Below are 22,267 nucleotides of genomic sequence, written 5' to 3'. Positions count from 1 at the left end.
TAAATATTAGCAGACCACTAAATCCAATCAGTGAGAGCAACTCAGTTCTCAGGAGACATGGAACATTAATACATAATGATAAGTAGTTTCCAGAATTGTTCAGTTAAGGAGCATTTACCCCCAAATGGAACATAATCTGAACACGAGCAGTGTCCATGTATCTTACATAGAGAAGCATAGATTCATCCTGCATGGCTGTGGCAAGACTTATATAAAACGTACATTCAGCAAAGGTAGTCATGCCACCAGCCCTAGTGATCTTGTGTTGAGGGGTAGTGGTACATCTCTGAAGATATCATTCTCTGTGATGACTAAGACGCTCCCAAAATGTTTTTAGGGTGTCATCTAAAGTAATCGATGAGTTTGCCTATGTTTATTAGGAAAACAAAAGGCCTTACCTTTGACAGGGTATCACCAGTATATGTGTCTGTCAGACTGGGATACTTCTCAAGATAGGCAAGAAAATTATTGTCTTTTGCCATCAAAGGATTTTTATGTATTTAACGTGTTTGGAATGTAGGGCTGTCATATTTTGAAAGCCTTACTGTAAAAAATAGCCATCAAATATGTGCAATTGTTTTTTCTTTCTCTGTCCCCTCTTCATCTGTGTGTACCCCAGCCACCCTTTTCTTTTGTGTGTGGGTTGTTTAGAAGCGAGGCTAGGTGGAGACCCATGTTATTGTAGTCAGAGGTCTGATTTGGTGTGTGCTTAGGGACATAAGGGAGCAGCAGCTCTTCATAGGTAGAATGTTCTGGGCCCATGTGGAGGGATATGGGCACTGGGAGAGGGAATCCTTCTGGGAATTTCCAAGTCTTCATCAATTCACTATGCTCATCTGTTCTTTTCTTTCTTTTTTTTTTGTTTTTGAGACAGAGTCTCACTTTGTTGCCCAGGCTAAAGTGAGTGCCATGGCGTCAGCCTAGCTCACAGCAACCTAAACTCCTAGGCTCAAGCAGTCCTGCTGCCTCAGTCTCCCGAGTAGCTGGGACTACAGGCATGCACCACCATGCCCGCCTAATTTTTTCTATACATATTAGTTGGCCAATTAATTTCTTTCTATTTATAGTAGAGACGAGGTCTCACTCTTGCTCAGGCTGGTTTTGAACTCCTGACCTTGAGCAATATGCCCACCTCGGCCTCCCAGAGTGCTAGGATTACAGGCGTGAGCCACCACGCCCGGCCCATCAATTCACTATGTCTTCTAATTTTCTGTCTCTCTGTTTTAAACTAGGAAAATGAACACTTGAAAAAGTTCCAGGTGACTTGGGAATTGCATAATAAACACCTGTTTGAAAATCTGGTCTTTTCGGAGCCACTTCTCCAGAGCAACTTGCCAGCACTGGTATCTCAGATCAGGTACTTGGTCTTACCCTGTTTTTGTCTCTGTGATGTGACAGCACAGCCTTTTCTCCTGTGATGTGATGTGTGTGCACCTGAACACTACTGAGTGTGGAAGTTCCTAAAGGAAAAATAACAGGTCCTAGAGAAAGACAGTTTGGGCAAAAAGCTCAAAACCTAAGGAGTAATACAATTAAACTTTTAAATAATGAACCAACAAAAATGCTACTAATGTTTAACACCACAAATTCCTCATAAATATAAAAAAGCCTGCAGTAGATATAGCATTACCTTGACAGGACATGTGCCCAGCCAGGTGGCTCGGGTGTGGTTCGTGCTAATGGCTGTTGGGCATGCAGGGGAGGAGGTCCCAGGTCAGAGGGTGCCCAGGGGCTCCTAGAGACATGTTGGTATCTCTCTCAAACACCTCCTTGATACCCTAGGCTCTCCATCTTTGTTCATCTTCTTGGTGTAGAATATCCATGTAGCTTCTTCATGTTTGGGAGGCTGGATTCTATACTTTTACCAAGACAGGTGTGTGAAGTGCAGTTCTCGCTCATGGGCATTTGCTTGGGGTGAAAGAGAGATGTGGGCTGTGTGTGTGTTTGCCCCACGGTCACTGTGTTCAGTTAGGAGACAAGTTCCTCCTGATCTGGTGTCCCTCAGCAGAGTGGTGTTGCCTACACTGGGTCCTGCATGCCCAAGTCTGCAGGTAGGTGATTTTGTTCTTGTCTGTTTACCACATGTGAGCACATGCCCATATTATAGACACATCATAGCAGCATCTTTATTTGACCATATTAAAATACAGCTAGAATAGATTCACAAAGAATGGGAACTATTTTTAAGTAAATAAATTATTATTCTAGTTGACTTATATGCCAGCTGCTGCTTTTTTTTTTCTCTTGATATCCATGTATTGACCCAGTCTTTGTTTCCTATATTCTCAAATTCTATTTGAGGACTCCTGACAACCGCCATTTTATAACCTCTCCTCTAGGGAAAGAATAACCTCAGAAATGGTTAGGTAAAAGGGAATTAAGGATAAAGAGATCAGAACAAGGTGTTACAGGAGTATGGCCTGCTCACTGGGGTGGTGCTGGCTCAGGCTCACAGTTGGCGCCTGATCTTTACTGCGCTCTCTCTGCCACAGCCTTCTTCCCAGCCATTCTTTCCCTTTTCAGTCCACTGTTTTAAAAGCATGCTTTACATTTCACCATGGGTGCAACAGATTTGAATGTCTTAACAACAAACCTCATAGAAGAAAAAGAGTCAGGGCCGGGAGCGGTGGCTCATGCCTGTAATCCTAGCACTCTGGGAGGCTGAGGCGGGCGGATTGCTTGAATTGCTTGAATTGAAAACCAGCATGAGCAATAGCGAGACACCATCTCTACTATAAACAGAAAGAAATTAATTGGCCAACTAATATATATAGAAAAAATTAGCCAGGCATGGTGGCACATGTCTGTAGTCCCAGCCACTTGGGAGGCTGAGGCAGGAGGATTGCTTAAGCCCAGGAGTCTGAGGTTGCTGTGAGGTAGGCTGACGCCACGGCACTCACTCTAGCCTGGACAACAAAGCAAGACTCTGTCTCAAAAAAAATAAAAAAGAGAGTCAGAAGAGCTTTCAGAGTCATGAGCTTGAAATGCAGAGTGCGTTTTTTGTCTGTAGTTATGTAGTTCAAATCCACCAAAAGCACTTTTTATAAGAAGACATGCACTTTGAGAAAGGGATTCTTTTTTTTTTTTTTTTTTTTTTTTGAGGCAGAGTCTTACTCTGTTGCCCTGGCTAGAGTGCCATGGTGTCAGCCTACCTCACAGTAACCTCCAACTCCTGGGCTCAAGCAGTCCTACTGTCTAAGCCTCCAAAGTAGATGGGACTACAGGTATGTGCCACCATGCCTGGCTAATTTTTTCTATGTATTTTTAGTTGGCCAATTAATTTCTTTCTATTTATAGTAAAGACAGGGTCTCGCTCTTGTTCAGGCTGGTTTCGAACTCCTGACCTCGAGCAATCCGTCCACCTCGGCCTTCCAGAGTGCTAGGATTACAGGCGTGGGCCACCTTGCCAGCCTCTTTTTATTTTTAGTAGAGATGAGGTCTCACTCTTGCTTAGGTTGGTTTCGAACTCCTGACCTTGAGCGATCCACCCACCTCTGCCTCCCAGAGTGTTAGGTTACAGGCGTCAGCCACTGCTCCCAGCTGAGAAAGGGATTCTTAAAGCAAGAATTCAGTTTGTCTGTCCTTGTTTTTCTTTCATTGGTGATCCTGTTAGTTTGATAGGCCTGTCAAATTAAGGGTGGGTGACAGAAATGTCATCAAACTCCATTTTTTCTTGTGCCTTAGTTCTGGGTTTTTATTTGTTTATTGCATATAATGGTCAGATTCCAAAATCAGCAGTGTCTTAGAGTCTCCAATGTTAATTCTTAGGTTCAAGCTGCAGTAACACTTTCAAGTCTCAGGGTCATATGAAGAAGAGGGATAAATGCAGATAGAGATAGAACAGAGGAAAGCAAGTGTCACGTTCCCCAAACAGCACTGGAGTCAGCAGAAAAACCAGTCCCTTTGTGTTTCCACAGCATACTCACTCCTCACTCTTCAGACCCAATAATTTTTTTGAGACAGAGTCTCACTTTGTTGCCCAGGCTAGAGTGAATGCCATGGCATCAGCCTAACTCACAGCAACCTCAAACTCCTGGGCTCAAGCCATCCTGCTGCCTCAGCCTCCCGAATAGCTGGGACTACAGGCATGCGCCACCATGCCCGGCTAATTTTTTCTATATATATTAGTTGGCCAATTAATTTTTTTTTTTTTTTTTTTTTTTGAGACAGAGTCTCGCTTTGTTGCCCAGGCTAGAGTGAGTGCCGTGGCGTCAGCCTAGCTCACAGCAACCTCAAACTCCTGGGCTCGAGTGATCCTTCTGCCTCAGCCTCCCGGGTAGCTGGGACTACAGGCATGCGCCACCATGCCCGGCTAATTTTATATATATATATCAGTTGGCCAATTAATTTCTTTCTATTTGTAGTAGAGACGGGGTCTCGCTCTTGCTCAGGCTGGTTTTGAACTCCTGACCTTGAGCAATCCGCCCGCCTCGGCCTCCCAAGAGCTAGGATTACAGGCGTGAGCCACAGCGCCCGGCCTAGCCAATTAATTTCTTTCTGTTTATAGTAGAGACGGGGTCTCACTCTTGCTCAGGTTGGTTTCAAACTCCTGAACTCAAATGATCCGCCTGCCTCGGCCTCCCAGAGAGCTAGGATTACAGGCCTTCAAGAATTTTAGTATTAACACTTTGTCTCTGGTATTCATTTAACCTTTTTTTTTTTAGAGACGGGTCTCACTGTTACCTAGTCTAGAGTGCAGTGGCATCATCATAGCTCACTGCAACCTCAAATTCCTGGGCTCAAGCAATCCTCCTGCCTCAGCCTCCTGACTAGCTGGAACTACAGGTGCACAGCACCACACCCAGCTAATTTTTCTATTTTTTGTAGAGATGGGGTCTCACTATGTTGCTCAGGCTAGTCTCGAACTCCTGGCTTCAAGTAGTTCTCTTACTTCAGCCTCCCAAAGTTCTGGGGTTATGGGCATGAGCCACCCTGCTTGGTCCACATTCACGGTGTTTACGACCATTACCACTATGTATTCCCAAAACTTTTTCATCACCCCAGACAGAAACTCTGTAACCACTAAGCAATAACTCTCCATTCAGCCCTCTTTTTTTTTTTTCCCAAATCTTTTAAGAGTCTTTATCAGCAGCTTGCCCTCCACACAGGTCCCTTTTGTCTTACACTTTATCTGTTAAAGAACTGGGCAATTTTGTCTTGGAGGTGCATGGTCTGGATCTTACGTGAGTATGTTCATGGAGTAGCCTGGCAGGTCTGAGGTCCTGTCCTGCCTGAGAATTGGTGGTAGGATCTGGAGGCTCCTGTAGATTCTGCTCAGGTCTCTGTGGTTTGTTTATATCAGGGGGCTTATCATGTGTGCCTCCCTGTCATCACAGATGTTAGTAGCTATTGGTCTTCATTTTAAATATATATTAATTAGGCTTAGAAACAAACTTATTCAAACTGATGTTATTTCATTCTTTTTATCAATGATAATAATGTATCACATACACATTATTGGTAACATTACAGTGGGTATATTTCCATGGCACTGTCTCGTATTTGAAGCTGAATATTGAGATAAAAACCTATTCACTGGACCATTGATTTCCTTCAACCCTGTGGATATTTCCTGCAACTCTAATTACAGCAAGACTTTGCTTGAATGTAAGGCTTGTGCCTGAAGATTGCACTCCAGGTACACCACCAAAGATACCTCCAGGACCTCCTCCCTTCTGATTGCTTTGTTCTTTCTTGGCTCAAAATAATCTATCTTATATAACTTGGAAGAGAGAAGTTCTTACTTCTGGGAGGAATGGGACAAGGAACACATGATGTAGTATATCACTGGTATCTCTTAGCATCCCTGCTTTCCAGGTAGTCCTGGAGGGGCAGGATGGAATGACATAGAAATTGGGTTTTGCATGAAGAATGGAAATCAGTCACGTGAAGAACAAGGCTGACAGAAGCAGAAGGGGGACTAAAAGCCATGTCATGAGTTGTGGCATGGCAAGATGCAAGGCTGAGGCCGGACACAGTGGCTCACGCCTGTAATCCTAGCACTCTGGGAGGTAGAGGCGGGAGGATCACTCAAGGTCAGGAGTTCGAAACCAGCCTGAAGAGCAAGACCCTGTCTGCACTAAAAATAGAAATACATTAATCGGCTAGCTAAAAATATATAGAGAAAAAATTAGCCAGGCATGGTGGTACATGCCTGTAGTCCCACCTACTTGGGAGGCTGAGATAGTAGGATTGCTTGAGCCCAGGAGTTGGAGGTTGCTGTGAGCTAGGCTGACACCACAGCACTCTAGCCTGGGCAACAGAGTGAGTCTCTGTCTCAAAAAAAAAAAGAAGATGCAAGGCTGTTTTCAGGGCCTAGAATCTGACACATAGTATCCCTGGAATCTGTGTCTTGAGTTTTGTTTCCCAAGAGGCAGAAACTGCCTTAGAAGAACAACCATGATGTTTGCAATGGCCTCAATCACAATCAGTGTTTGCATCAGTATCATTTCTTCCTTTTCTCTGGACTTTCCTAAACCACTGCTCAGTTATACATTGCTTCTCTGACATGATGAACAGTGTGTGAGTAGCTTCAGTAACCATGGGGTGTTTGCAAGTTCCCCCTTCCACACATGTTCACAAGTGGGATTCATTTGAGGATGGAGACAGGTGACAGGAGGAGAGGTAGCCATTCCTGCCCATTTTCACCCAGGGAAAGAAAATATAATTCAGAATACATGATATTGTATTTCTTCAGGTAAAGCAAATTTTCTGGTTTACGTTATTTGAAAACCAAGTATAAATTTTATTTCTGATTTTTTTTCTTCTGGGTCAGTGTATTTCAACAGGGTAAAATACTGTCCAAACCCACATTTAGTAAATAGAATTGCTAGGCCATAGTCTTTTTAGCAGAGAACAATGTTATTTACCACTGATTTTTTTTCATTAGGATCTGTTACTTCTTTGAGTGTCTCCTTTACACCAGAATCTGTTCTGAGTGCCTTGCACATGTGATCTGATAATCTCTCACAGTATCGGCTGCAAGGTAGTAGTGTCCCCACTTTTTACATTGAGACATAAGATGACAAAACACAACAATAGCAACAGGAAGCACTTTTCTGGTTCAGAGCCTTTGGGTGCTTTATTTTGTTACAAGGCCTTCTCTCTCCTAGGCTAGGAACTACCACGCATGACACCTGCAATGAGGACACGTATAGCACCTTATTGCAGAGGTACCAGCGCTCTGAAGAAGAGCTACACAAAGTCGCCGAGGAGTGGCTGGAGTGCCAGAAGAGGATCGATGCCTATGTGGATGAGCAGGTGAGCACCCCACCAGGAGGCTGCCTGCACAACGCACGTACCCTCATGACCTTCCACTGGGAAGGCAATTTGCCAAGGTGCTAGTGGTGTCCTTGGGGACGAGCATGGAGTTCCTGGCATAGGCCCTGGCATACTTGCGTAGATTCTGTGTGTCAGCTGCTGGCTTTCCAAAAGGTAATGGGAAACCTGTGTGGCACCACAGAAAGTTCTGGCTCCGTTGTGCTTAGGGTGTGGTGGCAACAGGTGGTCAGGTCTACGTTGGCCTGTGTGCACCCACTGTCACTTGCACAGGCTGCTACCTAGGCTCTGTGTCCACATGTGGGCATCTTGTAATTCCAGGAACCATTTACTGAGCACTCCGCTGTTCAGAGCCGATTCTCTGTCTGTCCCAAACTGTCTATAAAGCACAAGGTGGCAGGTGGCTTTACAAGGTGGAGGGAACAGGCCGAAGGGTGTGCCTATTGGAAATAGGCCTAAAGGAAAGGTGCACGGAGCAGCTGAAGCCTCTCAGAGCAGGTGTTGGAGACAGCACCTCTGCTGCCCACCCATGGCATGCCTGCTTTTCTAGCACCTCTGGTAGGATCAGGCAAGGATGCCACTTAGAGCAGCCTTCCTTTAAAGGTAACAGTGATATGTGGAGTAATAAAGGAGAGATTACAAGAGTTCTGTGTTATATTTTTGAGACTATTTGTAGGGAAACAGAACCTGGGCTTTGGCTTAAGATGTATGCTGGCCTCAGGTCTGCCCTGGTGTGGTTGGTGCCATGTGGACGCTGCTGCAGCATTTGTTAGTGCTCCTTGTTAGTGCTGGGAGAGATGAGGAGAAGGTAGGGCGGGGTGGGGTGTGCTCGCTACTTCTGTGAACCAGTTCACTGACTTCAGTCTCAGGCTATGTTTTCTGTGGCACTTCTCTAGTGCAGCCACAGGGACTGTAGCTGTAGATGGTCTCTTGTTCAGAATTGGGTAGAATTTGTCTTACTGTGTTCTTCTGTGTTGTGCTGCCTTTAAATTTCCTTGGCTTCAGTGGAATAAGTTCCAGTGTTGCCAGTTGTGGAATTCGGTGCTGTTGAGTTTGTCTTAGGCCAGGTGGCCCTGAGACTCGCACAGGATTCTGCCGGCTCCCTGCTCTTGGCCTCTTCCTTGGCCACTGTGTGTATAGCGTGTCAAGGTGAGGCAGAGGCCTCGGGGTCATTCGACTTCTTCAACACTCTTCTGCTTCCTGTGGCCCCTGATGGGTTGGGGAGAGCAGTTGTGTTTTCTTCATAGTTGGTGCATCCCTAATTGATGTTTTTGTCTGTTTTTGCAACCAGGGGCTTGTTTTCCAGCCGTGGTTTGTCACTGTCAGTGACTCCTTGTCTTAGGCCACTGTGGGAGCAGGGTCTGGCAGCCACAAAGCTCTTCTGGAGGCTTCTCTTGGTCCAGAGAGCTGGAGGGCTAGGGTAGAGCCTCCAGCTCTACAGTAGCACATCTGGCCAGGTCCAAGTCATGTGGGGGCAACACAGCAGAGAGGTGTAGAAGGCTGCCCTTCTCTCTGCTGCCTGCACGTACACCAGCCTGTTTTCAAGAATTTGCTGTTCTGGTCATGGAGTCTGCTGGGTGGTGGGGATCAGCTGTGGAAAGTGGGTGGTGGAGATCAGCTCATTCTGGGAAGTGGGTGGCTTCAGGGGCAGTGACCATACAGGGCCGAGTGGTATGTTGAAGTTGCTGGTCCCTGAGGAGGTTCTTGACTTGGGTCTCTTGGAGCACCCTGCATGGTGGTCCAATCCAGGCTGCAGTCCCAGATTTGCCCCACAAGCCCTACCCAAGTCTCTTCCTCCCTGGGCCTTAGTCTCCGACCTACAAAATGAGATTCACGTTAGATGACATTTAGTTTTATATGAGCTTTTGTATCCTGTAATTCCAAATTTCTTGTGTGTTGTTTTTAAAAACCAGAGTGACAGTGAACAGTTCCTTGTGTGGTGAGTTGCCCTGTGGTATGCTGGTTAGCAGGCAGCCTACAGAGCACACCTGGTGGTGGCCTCACCAGTGTTGACTGAGAGGACCGAGGTGATGGAGGAGTGGTGAGACCTCAAGTCATCCATCTCTGTTCATGGAAGGCCTCAAGAAGAACAGATTAAAGACTAGCTGCCAACTTCTCTACCTGGCTGACTCTTGTCACAGGGGCTCAGCCAAGTGGTGGAAGGAAGATGGTGAGGTGCTCTGGCCTTGCCAGGAGAGTGTGCTGTGAACAGCAAGAGCTGCCCTGGCTGAGAGCAGAGACAAGAGCACCAGGCTGCTGAGCCCGGGCATGGACCAGTGCAAGGGCAGGAGTTTCGAGACTGCCAAAGAGGCTGCTTGTGAGATGTGTGTGACAGGGTCCTGAACCTGTGAGCATCTCTGTACTCGAGGTAATGATACCTGCTGAGTTTGTCCCGCCAGCTGCTGCTGTAGGAAAATCATGTTGTGTTAGGTCATAGGAAATCCCCAGTGAACTGATGATAAGTCCACGGAGGACTCCACCTGTCTTCACCAAGGGTCACCTACATTGCCTTCAGCTCGTCTCCAACATGGTTACTAATGGGAGAGGAGGGAGACACTGTTGATAGGACCACTGGAGACTCCTTCAAGCCATGTGTAGTGCCCTGAAAACCTTCAGAGTGAATGTGGACAGCTGCCAACAACACACCCAGGTGGCAGCAAATGGTTTTGCTGTGGACCAAAGAATGTCTCGGGCCCTCCACAGTCCTATTAGTATCTGTAACAGTAATGAATTTGCAAATAGAGAAGCTGAGCTTTGGTGAATCCCCTGGAGGGTAGACTTAGAGCCTGGGTGGGCATGACAGGCTGAAGCCAAGGGGCAGAGCATGTGGAAGGCCCTAGAATCAGGACAGTAGTGGCCAAGCTGTCTGTCCTAAGAGCAGCTCTGCCAGGCACTTGCCAGGCAGGGGAATAAAAGGGAATTGGGGCAGCGTGTCTAAGCAGCCTGCAAAGGAGACATTCAGGTTGTCCTAGCTACCCAGTCCCTTAGAAGTGGAGTCTGGACCCCATGTGGGAGGCATGAGAAGGTATTTCAGCTCTGTGCACTATTGAGAAGAAAGCCCGTCAGAGCTTTTCTGAGGGTGGATGGGCTGTGCGGTGTGGAGGCCAGTTCCCTGTGACAGAGAATTGCAGGGGAGAGTTGGCAGAGGAGTTTGACATGTGGTTAGACTAATGACGATGAGGTCCCCCGCATCTCGGATTTCATTCCAGGGACACATCTGTCCTTGACAGTGGGGCTGGTGGCCTCTGCCCAGCATTGAGTTGTCAGTGGTTTGCAGAGCACCGTGCTAGGGAGATAGTGTCTGTGAGCCTGTGTGCAAACCAACCTGGAATGCCACACCTGGGTGCCCGAGTGTGTAAGCAGTTCTGTTCCTGGTGTTGAACAGATGAGGGCCTGGAGAGCCTGGAGTCTGGAAGCTTCTCTGAACAGGACTTCACCTCTTTCTCTTCCTGAATTTGACACTTCCTTCTGAAGGGATCAATGCTACTCACTAGAAATGGGCATCCTGACTTATCCCTGACTTTTCCTTGTGTTGCATGAATGTAAGCTTCTGAGACTGTGAATCACTTGTGACATTTCAGTGATCTCAGGAAAATGGTGTAATCAAAGTGATAGGTGAAGAAAAGAGAAGGCAGATGACCTTTTACTGAACACTGTGCCAAGCACCTGTGGATAAGCCACATTGCTGCTCCCTGGAGTTCTGGGGAATGATGGTGTCACCAGGTCTGGAAATGACAAGAGGCCCTCCAGGGCCATAGCCAGACATGCCCATTGGGGTTCAGGTCAGAGATCTGACCTGGGGAGATCCTTCCTCTGGGGAGCCTGTGGTGTTATCCTTTTTTATACACGTGGTGGATGTTGTAGACAAAATTCTAGTTTCATTCTTTCTTCATTTCTCCAATTGAACCATGACTAAACACAAAAATGCCCAGGAAATGCTTTTAGGAAAAGAAGAAGTTGCTTTGCTAAGACTAAAGAATCCTTTGGGAATAGTAATTTTGTATGTATCTGTTGCCTGGATTTAAACATTCATTTAGGAATATAATATATAGTATTACTGCTGTTCTGATGAAAATGGGATGTGTGTAAAAATGCGTGTTTTCTCTAGGGAGAAAATACCGTCCCACTTAAAAAGTAAAGCTGAAATGAGAATTTCTTTAAAATTGCATATCATGGCTTGGTGCAGTGGCTCATGCCTGTAATCCTAGCTTTCTGAGAGGCCAAGGTGGGATGATCACTGTAGCTCGGGTTCAACACCAGCCTGAGCAGTGAGACCCCATCTCTATTAAAAAAAAAAAAATAGTAAAAATAAAATTGCATGTTACATAATTTTACAAAGGAAAAAAAGGCTATTCACTAAAGCAACTAGAAGATGCATTCTTATTTTCACTCTCCTGTCAAGAAACCATGAGAAACCAAGATGTCGTTAATACAAATTTGGGAAATCGAGTCACTTCAATAACATCCAGAGAGTAATAGTCATTCTGGAAGCATGTGTGCATATGGATGTGGTTTGAAACAACAGAAATTTACTCTCTCACAGTTCTGGAGGCCGAAAGTCCAGAATCAGGGTGTGGGCAGGACGATGCTCCCTGAAGGCTCTGGGGGAGGACTCTCCCTATCGCTCCCAGCTTCGGGTGGCTCTTGGCCTTCCTTGGCTATGGCCATATCATCCCAGTCTCCTCTGGAACCATTTTGGTATGCCATTTAATGTGAAACCCTTTGAATGGAGATCAGTTGCTTCTAATCAAGAAGCATTTTAGAAATTTTATGCTAATTCAAAGGTTTCCAAATGTCGAACACTTGTCAAATAATTGAGTCTCTCTATTCATAAATATGGATGTGAAGAGAGAACTGACAGCTTTGAAATCAGTTATTTTTTGTTTATTTTTAAAAATTCGTCCTTTCTTTGTCGTTTGATACAACATACAAGCCTGCAGGTACCCAAATTTGTTCCAAAGAAATAATTTACCCAGAGGATATGAAGAGAGGGTCAAAGAAGAGGTTTTGGTTGATGTCATTATTTATCAAACTATTCTTTTGAGCCTCTGTACTAAGATAAAAAAATACAACTACCTTTCCTGATTTTTAGCTCATTTAAAATTGTTTTATGGCCTGGCGTGGTGGCTCACACCTGTAATCCTAGCACTCTGTGAGGCTACAGCAGGCGGATCGCTCAAGGTCAGGAGTCCGAAACCAGCCTGAGCAGTAGCAAGACCCCGTCTCTACTAAAAATAGAAAGAAATTAATTGGCCAACTAAAAATATAGAAAAAATTAGATGGGCATGGTGGTGCATGCCTGTAGTCCCAGCTACTCGGGAGACTGAGGCAGGAGGATCACTTGAGCCCAGGAGTTTGAAATTGCTGTGAGCTAGGCTGATGCCACGGCACTCACTTTAGCCTGGGCAACAAAGTGAGACTCTGTCTCAAGAAAACAAATAAATAAAATAAAATTCTTTTATTAAACATTCAATAGTAATAGCTACTTGAAAAAATATTTTCCCCAACACTGCAGACATATACAATGATATGGGAGAACTGGCACCAATATTGAGTCTTCCTATTCAAGAATATGGTATGTGTCTCTTTGGTTGTTTTTTAAATCTTGCATATGATTGATTGATTGATTGATTGATTTAAGACAGAGTCTCAACTTTGTTGCTCAGGCTAGCGTGCCGTGGCATCAGGCTAGCTCACAGCAACCTCAAACCTCCTGAGCTCAAGGAATCCTTCTGCCTCAGCCTCCCAAGTATCTGGGGCTACAGGCATGTGCCACCATGCCTGGCAAATTTTTTCTTTATATGATTTTAGCTGTCCAAGTAATTTTCTATTTTTAGTAGAGACAAGGTCTTGCTCTTGCTCAGGCTGGTTTCGAACTCCTGAGCTCAAATGATCCACCTGCCTCAGCCTCTCAGAGTGCTAGGATTATAGACATGAGCCACCGAACACGGCCTTGCATATGGTTTTATAGTATACATTTCTTACCCATTTTATGCCTCAGTATTTTACAATTTTAGAGACCTGTTTAATGAAGGAATAAATTTTCTAAAGAGTTCATACTGGGAAGTAGGAAAGCAACATTACCCTGTGCCCAGTCATGTCACCAACCTCCCTTGTTAACCTTAATAGCTTGTGAGTTGATTGTCTTGAGTTTTCTAGATCATGGTATCATCTACAAAAGATGATTGTTTTGTCTCATCCTTTCCAGCATTTGAACTTTTTGTGGCTTCCACTAGAACCTTCAGACCAACATGAATAAGAGATGCTGGTAGTGATACCTTGTCTGTTCCCAGCTTAAAGGGGATGTTTTAGATGTTCCACCATGAACTTTGATGCTTCTCATACAAACTTCTGACACTTTTTAACAAATTACTTTTATCTCTAGTTTATTTAGGTTATCATTTTTTTAAACAACACAGTGGATGTCAGATTTGGTTGTATGATTTTTATCTATTTCTATATGAATTGAGAGATTTGGTTTCCTAATCTTGAGACAGTCTTACGTTCCTTAGATTGAACCCTACTAGATTGCGATCTCTAATCCCCATTGCTCAATTTAATTAGCTGATATTTTATTTAGGACTTCTATATTTATATTATGAGGTATAATTGAATTTTGGGCTTTGAGATCTTGTCTGTTTTGTGTAAAGGTTATGCTAGCTTCATAGAATGAATTGAGAAACTTTCTATGTTTTTTCATTTATCAGGAAGAGTTGGTTCTTTAAAATTGATTTTATTTTTAAAAGTTTTTTGGAAACAAGGTCTTAACTCCATCACCCATCAGTGGTATGAAGATAGCTCACTGTAACTTTGAATTCCTGGGCTCAAATGGCCCTCCCGCCTCAGCCTCCTGAGTAGCTGAGACTACAGGTGTGCACTACCACCCTAACTGTGTGGGTTTTTTTGTTTTTTTTTTTGAGAGACAGGATCTCACTGTGTTGCCCAGGCGAGTCTCAAAACTCCTGGGCCTAAGCAATCCTCCTGTCTTAGCCTCCCAAACTGTTGAGATTATGGAGTGAGCCACTGCACCAGGCAAGGAATAATTTAAATTTTCTGTTTTATGAAGGATTTGCTACAACCTACCATAAAACTTTGGGATATGATTGAGTTTTATAGAGAGGAAGAACAGAGTATAGATCTTCTACTACCTTTTCACTTGATATTACATTTATTAGTCTGTTTCAGGTTTTCTTCTACTTCTTGAGTCACTTTTACAAATTGATTTTTGCTTAGGAACTTACCCATATCATTTACATATAGTGTCATAAACTCATGGGTGACTTGGCAGCTCCAGGAGTTCCCATGCTACTCATGGGCTGTCACTCACTCTCACTTAGACACACCTTTGTTCAGGGAGAGAGAGCACTTCCTCCACATTCCAAAGGATCCCCCTGCCCTCAGTGGTAGGGAGGCCCTGATGGAGTGGGCGGTGGTTGGGAAGGTGAAGGGCTACGCACTCACATGTTGTCCATTAAGGGTGGGCCCTGCTTGGTTCCATCTGTCTCCTCACAGGTCCACCAGAACTGCTAATTTGTCAAGAGAAGCCAGATGTGAAATCTCAAAAATTTCTAAATATCAATTCAACTTTTAAAAAGCATTGAGCAGGTTCAACAAAATACCTCATGGGCTGCCACTTGTTTGCAGTTCTTCTTTAGATTTTAAAAAGTATAAATCCCTACAGATATTTTCTCTTGTGGTTTAAAAGAATGTTTTGTATGTATGTGTCCTTTCTCATTCTCGATGGGTTTTTTGTTTTGTTTTTCCCTTTTTCTCCTATTCAGCCCTGGAAGAAGTTTGGAGAACCAACTTTTGGTTTTATTGATCACATTTGCAGCAGCTCTGTTTCCTCAGTGATTTCTCCTTTTACCTTTAATTCCTTTCTGTTTTATTAGTTTTGTTTAGCTTCTTAAGTTGAATACTTTCAGTCTTTTCTTCTATTATACTTGTTGCGTGCATCTTACAAAATTTGATGTGTGGGGCTTTTATTGTCAGTTATTTCTAAACAGACTGTCATTTAACTTTGATTTCTTCTCTGATAGTTTAAACTATTTTTTAAAAATTTCCAAATAGGCTGGGTACAGTAGCTCATGTGTGTAATCCTAGCAATTTGAGAGGCTGTAATCCTAGCAAATTGAGACCAAAAGTTTGGAACTAGCCTGGGCAACGTACCAAGATCCTGTCTCTACAAAAAAATAATTTAAAAATTAGCCTAGTGTGGTGGCAGACACCTTTAGTTCCAGCTACTCAGGAGGCTGAGGCAGGAGAATCATTTCAGTGCCCGAGTTGGTGGCTACAGTGAGCTGTGATGACACTGCTACACCCTGTGCAACAGAACGAGACCCTGTCTCTAAAAAAAAAGGAAAGAAAAGTACTTGAGATGATTTTGAATAAAATGGTGAAATAGAATACCTGGCAATATATGTATAGTGTTGTATCCTTTGTTTGCAAATGATAATGTTTCTCATACCCTATTTTTGAAAATAATCCCCTTGAAAATATCTTGTGTAGTTGTTGCTGGTACTAGGTTTTTTGTTTTCGTTTTTTTGTATCTTCTTACTAGATGACAATGAAAACCAAACAGCGCATGTTAACAGAAGACTGGGAGCTTTTTAAACAAAGAAGATTCATTGAAGAGCAGGTAAGCATGTCATTAAAGGGAACAATTAAAGGAAAGAGAAATCCTTTGTTGCAGAGTAGATGACTCCTTCAGACATTAACATGCTCTGTTAGAACATGTGAGGACCGCATGCCATATCTGCCAGTGTTAAAACACTGGTCAAGACACTCTTTTAACCTCAGGATGAACTAATTTTCTTTACTTGTCTTCCACGTACTCCTCAAGGAAGAAGCATGCTTGTTGCATGACCTTTCTAGACCACAGTGGCCCCAGGTATTGAACAGACGAGATTGCCCTGAGTTCCCATGATCCCCTACGAGGCAGGTGGTATTATATCCAGGTTACACTTGAGAAGAGTCACATGGTGAGGTTAAGGATGATGCTTTGTGTCACAGAGCTGAGATTGGGCCCCAACTTCCCCAGACAGAGCACTTAGACCTTCAGAGAGTGTTGGTGCCCTGTCTTCAGTGTGGCTGCTGGCAGATCCGCCCCCATCTTCCTCTTCCTGGCAGTGCCTCCTCCAAGCAAGCCTGCCCTGCTCACCCTCTGCTGGTGACCTTCCCCATGGCTGGTCTCAGGGCACTCGGCTTCATTTAGAAACTTGCTCCCCTTGATTGCCTGTCTACCTGCTGCAATGACTCTCTTCCTGCTTCTCTGACGTTTTCTCAGTCTCCTTTGCAAACTCTGCTCCCTCGCCCTTTTATTAAGTGTGTGTGGTGCCCTTGCCTTGGCCCGGCATCTGTCTTCACTTTTGTACTCCTATGGTCTCCTCCAGGCACCACAGATATACTGGTGGTGCCCATGTTTAGCTCACTCGCCTGCCCCAGTTCTGGATGTGTCCTGTTGAGTGGCCCCTCCTGCTGCCACGTCCCATTGCCTAAGTTGGTTCAGAGTTGGTCCTTCTCTTTGAAATCCACATGCTCACCTAGTTGGCTGGAAGTTTAGTTGTCATTTCCCTGATAGCTGCCAGGTACACCCTTTCTCCCCCCATGTGCTAGCCTCCATTTCTATAGCTCCGTTCCTGGTGCTTAGCAAGTACCAAGCACATGGCAGAGGGTGAAGCCTGGGTGTCTGCGGCAGCCCTGCCTTCCAGGTGTCTGCTGGGAAGGTGCGTTACAGTGTATTTGCCAAAGACAAGCATTTGGGGGCTCCTGGTACCTGAGCCCTTGCATGGCACAGCCCCTGGCTGCTGCAGATTCCAGGTCTGCTGTCCCTGGTTCCAGGTGCTGTTCTACTTGAGGAAGCCATGCCCACTTGTTTCTCAATGAGCATAATACATATTACCATAATTACTGAAAAATATGAACCATACAATGGGGAAGTATTTTGCAAAATTAAACCATTGTTTTATAATTTTCCTGTAGTTAACTAATAAAAAAGCAGTGACTGGTGAGAACAACTTTACGGATACCATGAGGCACATGTTGTCATCCCGGCTGAGCATGCCTGACTGCCCCAACTGCAACTACAGGAGAAGGTGAGCCTTGAGTGTGGTGTGGGTGCTGTAGACCTGTGGGCCCTTTGCTGAACCAAGTGGAGGTCCAGAACTGACCTGCTCTGTTAGCTGTCTTGGTAACTATCCTTAATTCCTGATCAGGTGTGCTTGCGATGACTGCAGCCTCTCACACATCCTCACTTGCGGTATCATGGATCCACCTGTCACTGATGATGTCCACATTCACCAGCTCCCACTCCAGGTGGACTCTGCTCCTGACTACCTCCCGGAGATGCGCCCACCGAGTGTATCTTCAGCAAGCTCAGGGTCAGGCTCTAGCTCACCCATCACGGTTCAGCAACACCCCAGGCTCATCCGCACAGACAGTGGCTCTGCACCAGCTTTGTAAGTTGTGACTTTGTAATAAAGTTTCAGAAATTTAAGTAATGCAATAATAAGACATAGACAATAATATCTACAGAATTTATGAACATCAGCATTGTGCTTTTTTTTATGAAAAAGGACCGTTAGTATTTTTAAGTGACTTTTAAAACATGAAATCAGTAAACCCAAACTTTAACATTATTTCATTACTTGAAAAAAAATATGGTACATTATTAAATGCCTGGCTGGGCACAGTGGCTCCCACATGTAATCCCAGCACTTTGGGAGGCTGAAGCAAGAGGATCGCTTGAGGCCAGGAGTTCGAGACCAGCCTGGGCAACATAGTGAGACCCCATCTCAACGAAAAATTAGCCAGGCATAGTGGCATGCACCCTAACAGCCCCCAGCTGTTCCAGAGGCTGAGGCGGAAGGATGGCTTGAGCTTGGGAGTTCGAAGCTACAGTGAACTATGCTCATACCATTGCACTCCCACCTGAGTGACAGAGCGAGACCTTGTCTCAAATATATATACATATATAAAATGCCAGTAAATAAAAAACATGTTGGTATGCAGGGAATTGTCTAATTCTGGCCTGACATCTCATCATTTGCTTAGAGTGTGGCCAGCCTGCTGTCTGTCCTGCCTCTCTCTCAGCTTAGTGTTCATGCTTGTTCCATGTCTTGCTAAGAACTCACATAATCACTTTAGTAGGCAGTTGGAAGTCTCTGTTTTCCATATTCTTGCATGGTTAGAAATACATTTCATATTAGAAGGTGGCTGTACAGCTGTCACCAATTCATGTGGTAGGTGGCTCATCCCATTTTCTTCAGTTGTGACTGTCTTATTTATGGAGGCTTTACATGCTTACTTCTGGAAGGGTTTGCACATGGATGTATGTAGTTAAGTAAACTTAGGTTAATGTTACATGTGTCATAGAGCATGCAGGTATCGTGTGTCTTATGGAGGTACCCAGTGGATGGGACTGTTGCCTCAATCTTGGCTACTCAGTGTTTCTCAGATTTCTCTAACTGACTGACATGTGTTCATTCTTTCCCTCTCGATTTATCTCAGTAACTCTGACATTTTCCTTCAGAGTCTTCTGAAGTTCTCAATTTGGGTTCTTTCTCAAATGCAAAATAATTCTAAAGGGGCTGGTCTAAACTCCATGACTGTCCTTCAAAGACTGCAGGCTACTTTATAGCCTTAGAAACCCTGTGTTCTCGACGGCCTGAGAAAGAGTGTTAAGGGGGTTTTGCAGCTTGTTCTTACCCAACTTCTTACAGAAACATATAGAAATTAAACATGTATAATCTAATAAAAACTTAAGTTGGAAAATTTCATTCTTGTTCATTTGTCTTAGATGCTGATGTCAGTTATGGGCTCTTGTGTCACATTAAGTGATAGAAGGACTTGCCTGTGGGAACCTTTCTCCCTGGATGAGGACTGTTTACGGCTGATCGGGGGAGCCCAGGCTTTCCAGGCATGTGGGCCTTCAAGAACTTGTGATTAATGTCTTCCAAATATAAAGTGCAGTGATTTGAAATTTTCCAGTGTTATCTTTGGTTTGTGTTGTCTCTTTCTTGGTGCCTTTTCTAAATTGGTTAAAAAGAACAGTGCAGTTTTAGTCACTATACTGAAGTGCTTTCTGGATCTTACTAGTGCTAGTATTGGTGAAGTAAATAGCATAGTTACTTCGTTTTAGGACCTCAGTTTCCACATCTGCAAATTGTGGTGATGGTAATACCTCAGGAGTGGGTGTGAGTGTTGACTACCTCGGGTGCCATAGGACCTCAGGAGACCTGAGCACCCTTCACCTGGTGGGTGCTGGTGATGCTTCCCTCCCCATCAGCTCTAGATTGTAATACCTTGTTGTACGTTGAATCTGGCTTTCTTGAAAATGGAAAAGACACTTGAGCTTGGTAATTCTGGATACTCCTTTTAAAGTGGTGAGATAGCCCGTTCCTGGGGTTTTTACTTTCTGAAAATCATGTGCACCCAGACTGAAGATGGACGGACTCAGCAGCATATTTTTTGTGAACTCTGGGACATCCGTCTGCGATTATGCCTTGAACCATTTTCACTGAACTGTGAATTCCGTGCCAGCTCATTTTCCGTGCCACTCTGTCTCCCCAGGCTGGAGTGCAGTGGTGCGATCACAACTCACTGCAGCCTTGAACTCCCAGGCTGAAGCCATTCTTTTATCTCAGCCTCCCAAACAGCTGAGACAACAAGCATGCACTTACACCCAGCTAATTATTTTTTGTAGAGACGGGGTCCTGCTGTGTTGCCCTAGCTGGTCTCAAATTCCTGGCCTAAAGTGAACTGCCTGCCTCAGCTTCCCAAAGTGCTGGGATTATAGGTGTGAGCCACTGCATCTGCCTGTTAGCTCTTTGTATGCTCCAGAAAATCATACATTTAGGTGGAAGCCTTGAAATCTGTTAAAATTTTCTTTTGAAGTAAATTTTCCATTTGCCCATTGCTTAGATGTCTTGCAAAAGCTGATACTTACTTAAAATCATAACTGACCAGACCCTGACTGGCCTTGTGGCAAAAAAAATTTAATATTTTGTCACATAAGTGTCTTATGGTTTATTCAGCTGGCTATTTCAGATATTTTGGTGGTTATAAAAGCAAACACCGAAGGCCTAAGGTAGGTCACTGTACCCCTTTAATTTTTTTTTTTTTTTTTTTTTTTGTGAGACAAGGTCTCACTTTGTTGCCCAGGCTAGAGTGAGTGCCATGGCATCAGCCTAGCTCACAGCAACCTCAAACTCCTGGGCTCAAGCAATCCTTCTGCCTCAGCCTCCCAAGTAGCTGGGACTACAGGCATGTGCCATCGTGCCTGGCTAGTTTTTTGTTTTTGTGTGTGTGTGTGTGTGTCTATATATATATCTACATATAGATATATATATAGATATATAGATATATATATATTTTTTTTTTAGTTGGTCAATGAATTTCTTTCTATTTTTAGTAGAGACGGGATCTCACTCTTGCTCAGGCTGGTTTCGAACTCCTGACCTCGAGCAATCCGCCCGCCTCGGCCTCCTAGAATGCTAGGATTACAGGCATGAGCCTATATCCCTTTAATTTTAATCAAAAATTTTGTCTGCTTGGGAGTAGCAGAGAGGGTGCCCTAGCTTTGTACCATTGAACTTTGGGTCAAATGGAAATGTAATATCATTCTGATTAAATTTTTGTTGTTTCCTTAATATTTCTACTTGTGGAGGGTTTTTTTTTCATTCTACCAAATACCACAAATGTTCATTTTCCGGTTGTTTTTCTTTTGTTTAGCTTACTAAGAGCTGTTAAGTAGTACGAGTGACACTTGACATAAGACAATGATCTGTAAAGGAAGTATCTGTGCTTAAGAGGTGGTTCGTTTGCTATCCTTGCTTGTCTCACAGCCTCATGGTGACCATCTCTGCTTGTCTCAGTTGCAGTGATGATGAGGATATGGCACCGCTGTCAGCTAAATTTGCTGACATTTACCCATTGAGTAGCTATGATGATGCTGAGGTGGTGGCCAGCATGAATGGAATCCACAGCGAGTCCCACAGCAGTGGGGGAGGCGTGGCCCTAAAAGAGGAGGTAGGCAGTAGTGACAATAGGTGACATCAAATGGTCATCTGATATAAGACTTTATATTCTTTTGTTTTGAAGAGTGTAAGTTACTGAAGGCTGTCTTTAAAGTCTCCTCAGGTGAGCAGCACCAGTAGTAGTTCTTCGGAAGCTGACGATGAAGACGCAGACGGTGAGAGTAGCGGGGAGCCCCCAGGTGCCCCAGGTGAAGACGGGGACCCAGGAAACAGGAGCCCCCGGGGTGAGGGGAGTAAGGCGGACAGTCCACTCCCATCTCACCCAGCACAGCAGGTGAGATTTTATGCTTTTGTTTTACCAAGTTTCTGTTTTACCAAGGATCTCTATGTATTTTTTCTCTAAACATGAGCATTATTGAATACAAAATTATTATATTTCCACAAATTTCTGAAGATTAGAACTAGAGAGGATCATGGCATACTTATAAGCAACCCTTATTTTAATCTTGTTTCTCTTGATTGAATCTAATCATCAGTCTTGATTTTGTGACTTCCAGTGGTAGCTCCACATGTTTAGGTGACATGGAATTTTTTGTCTGTATAGAAGCAAAGAGGATTTTTTGAAAAATAAAATAGTGGAATGCTAAAATTTCAGAAAACATTTGTTTTTATAAGGGGACTTTTTTATTCTGTCTGATACCTATTTTTCTGTTAACCAAAGTTGAGGTTACCTTATTAGACCACTATTTTTCTTAAGGACTCAGAGTTTTAGGACACTTGCTCAGTAAGCAGTTTTAAAATGAAAAGGAGAACAAGTGAAGGTCAAAGTACTTGGCTAATTGATTTATTTTAATAGGTAATGCAAATATAAGAGTCAAACAATAAGGGTGACATCAGAAGGTGTACATTGAGAGTTCTTGTCCCACCCCTTCCCCCACCTGCCTGTCCAGAAGCTGTGTACCCCCAGTTCTTAGTCCAAATAATCAGTATTATTTAATTATTATATTCCAATA

The 22,267-nt window shown here is 44.1% G+C and overlaps 1 protein-coding gene across 1 annotated transcript in view; it reads left to right on the top strand.

The window, feature by feature from the left end:
* Positions 1-22,267, top strand: part of FAM193A (family with sequence similarity 193 member A) — a 159,440-nt gene that overhangs the window by 70,215 nt on the left and 66,958 nt on the right. The window contains exons 6-12 of the mRNA XM_075992888.1: positions 1,233-1,357; positions 7,113-7,260; positions 15,839-15,916; positions 17,260-17,372; positions 17,493-17,735; positions 21,153-21,306; positions 21,409-21,588. Of these exons, the coding sequence (XP_075849003.1) occupies positions 1,233-1,357; positions 7,113-7,260; positions 15,839-15,916; positions 17,260-17,372; positions 17,493-17,735; positions 21,153-21,306; positions 21,409-21,588 (1,041 nt within the window). The remainder of the gene's footprint in view (positions 1-1,232; positions 1,358-7,112; positions 7,261-15,838; positions 15,917-17,259; positions 17,373-17,492; positions 17,736-21,152; positions 21,307-21,408; positions 21,589-22,267) is intronic.

The sequence above is a fragment of the Microcebus murinus genome, chromosome 16 (genome assembly GCF_040939455.1).
Source record: "Microcebus murinus isolate Inina chromosome 16, M.murinus_Inina_mat1.0, whole genome shotgun sequence".
Classification (NCBI taxonomy): domain Eukaryota; kingdom Metazoa; phylum Chordata; class Mammalia; order Primates; family Cheirogaleidae; genus Microcebus; species Microcebus murinus.
Note: the sequence above shows the minus strand (reverse complement) of the source record. Positions and strands in the feature narration are given on the sequence as shown.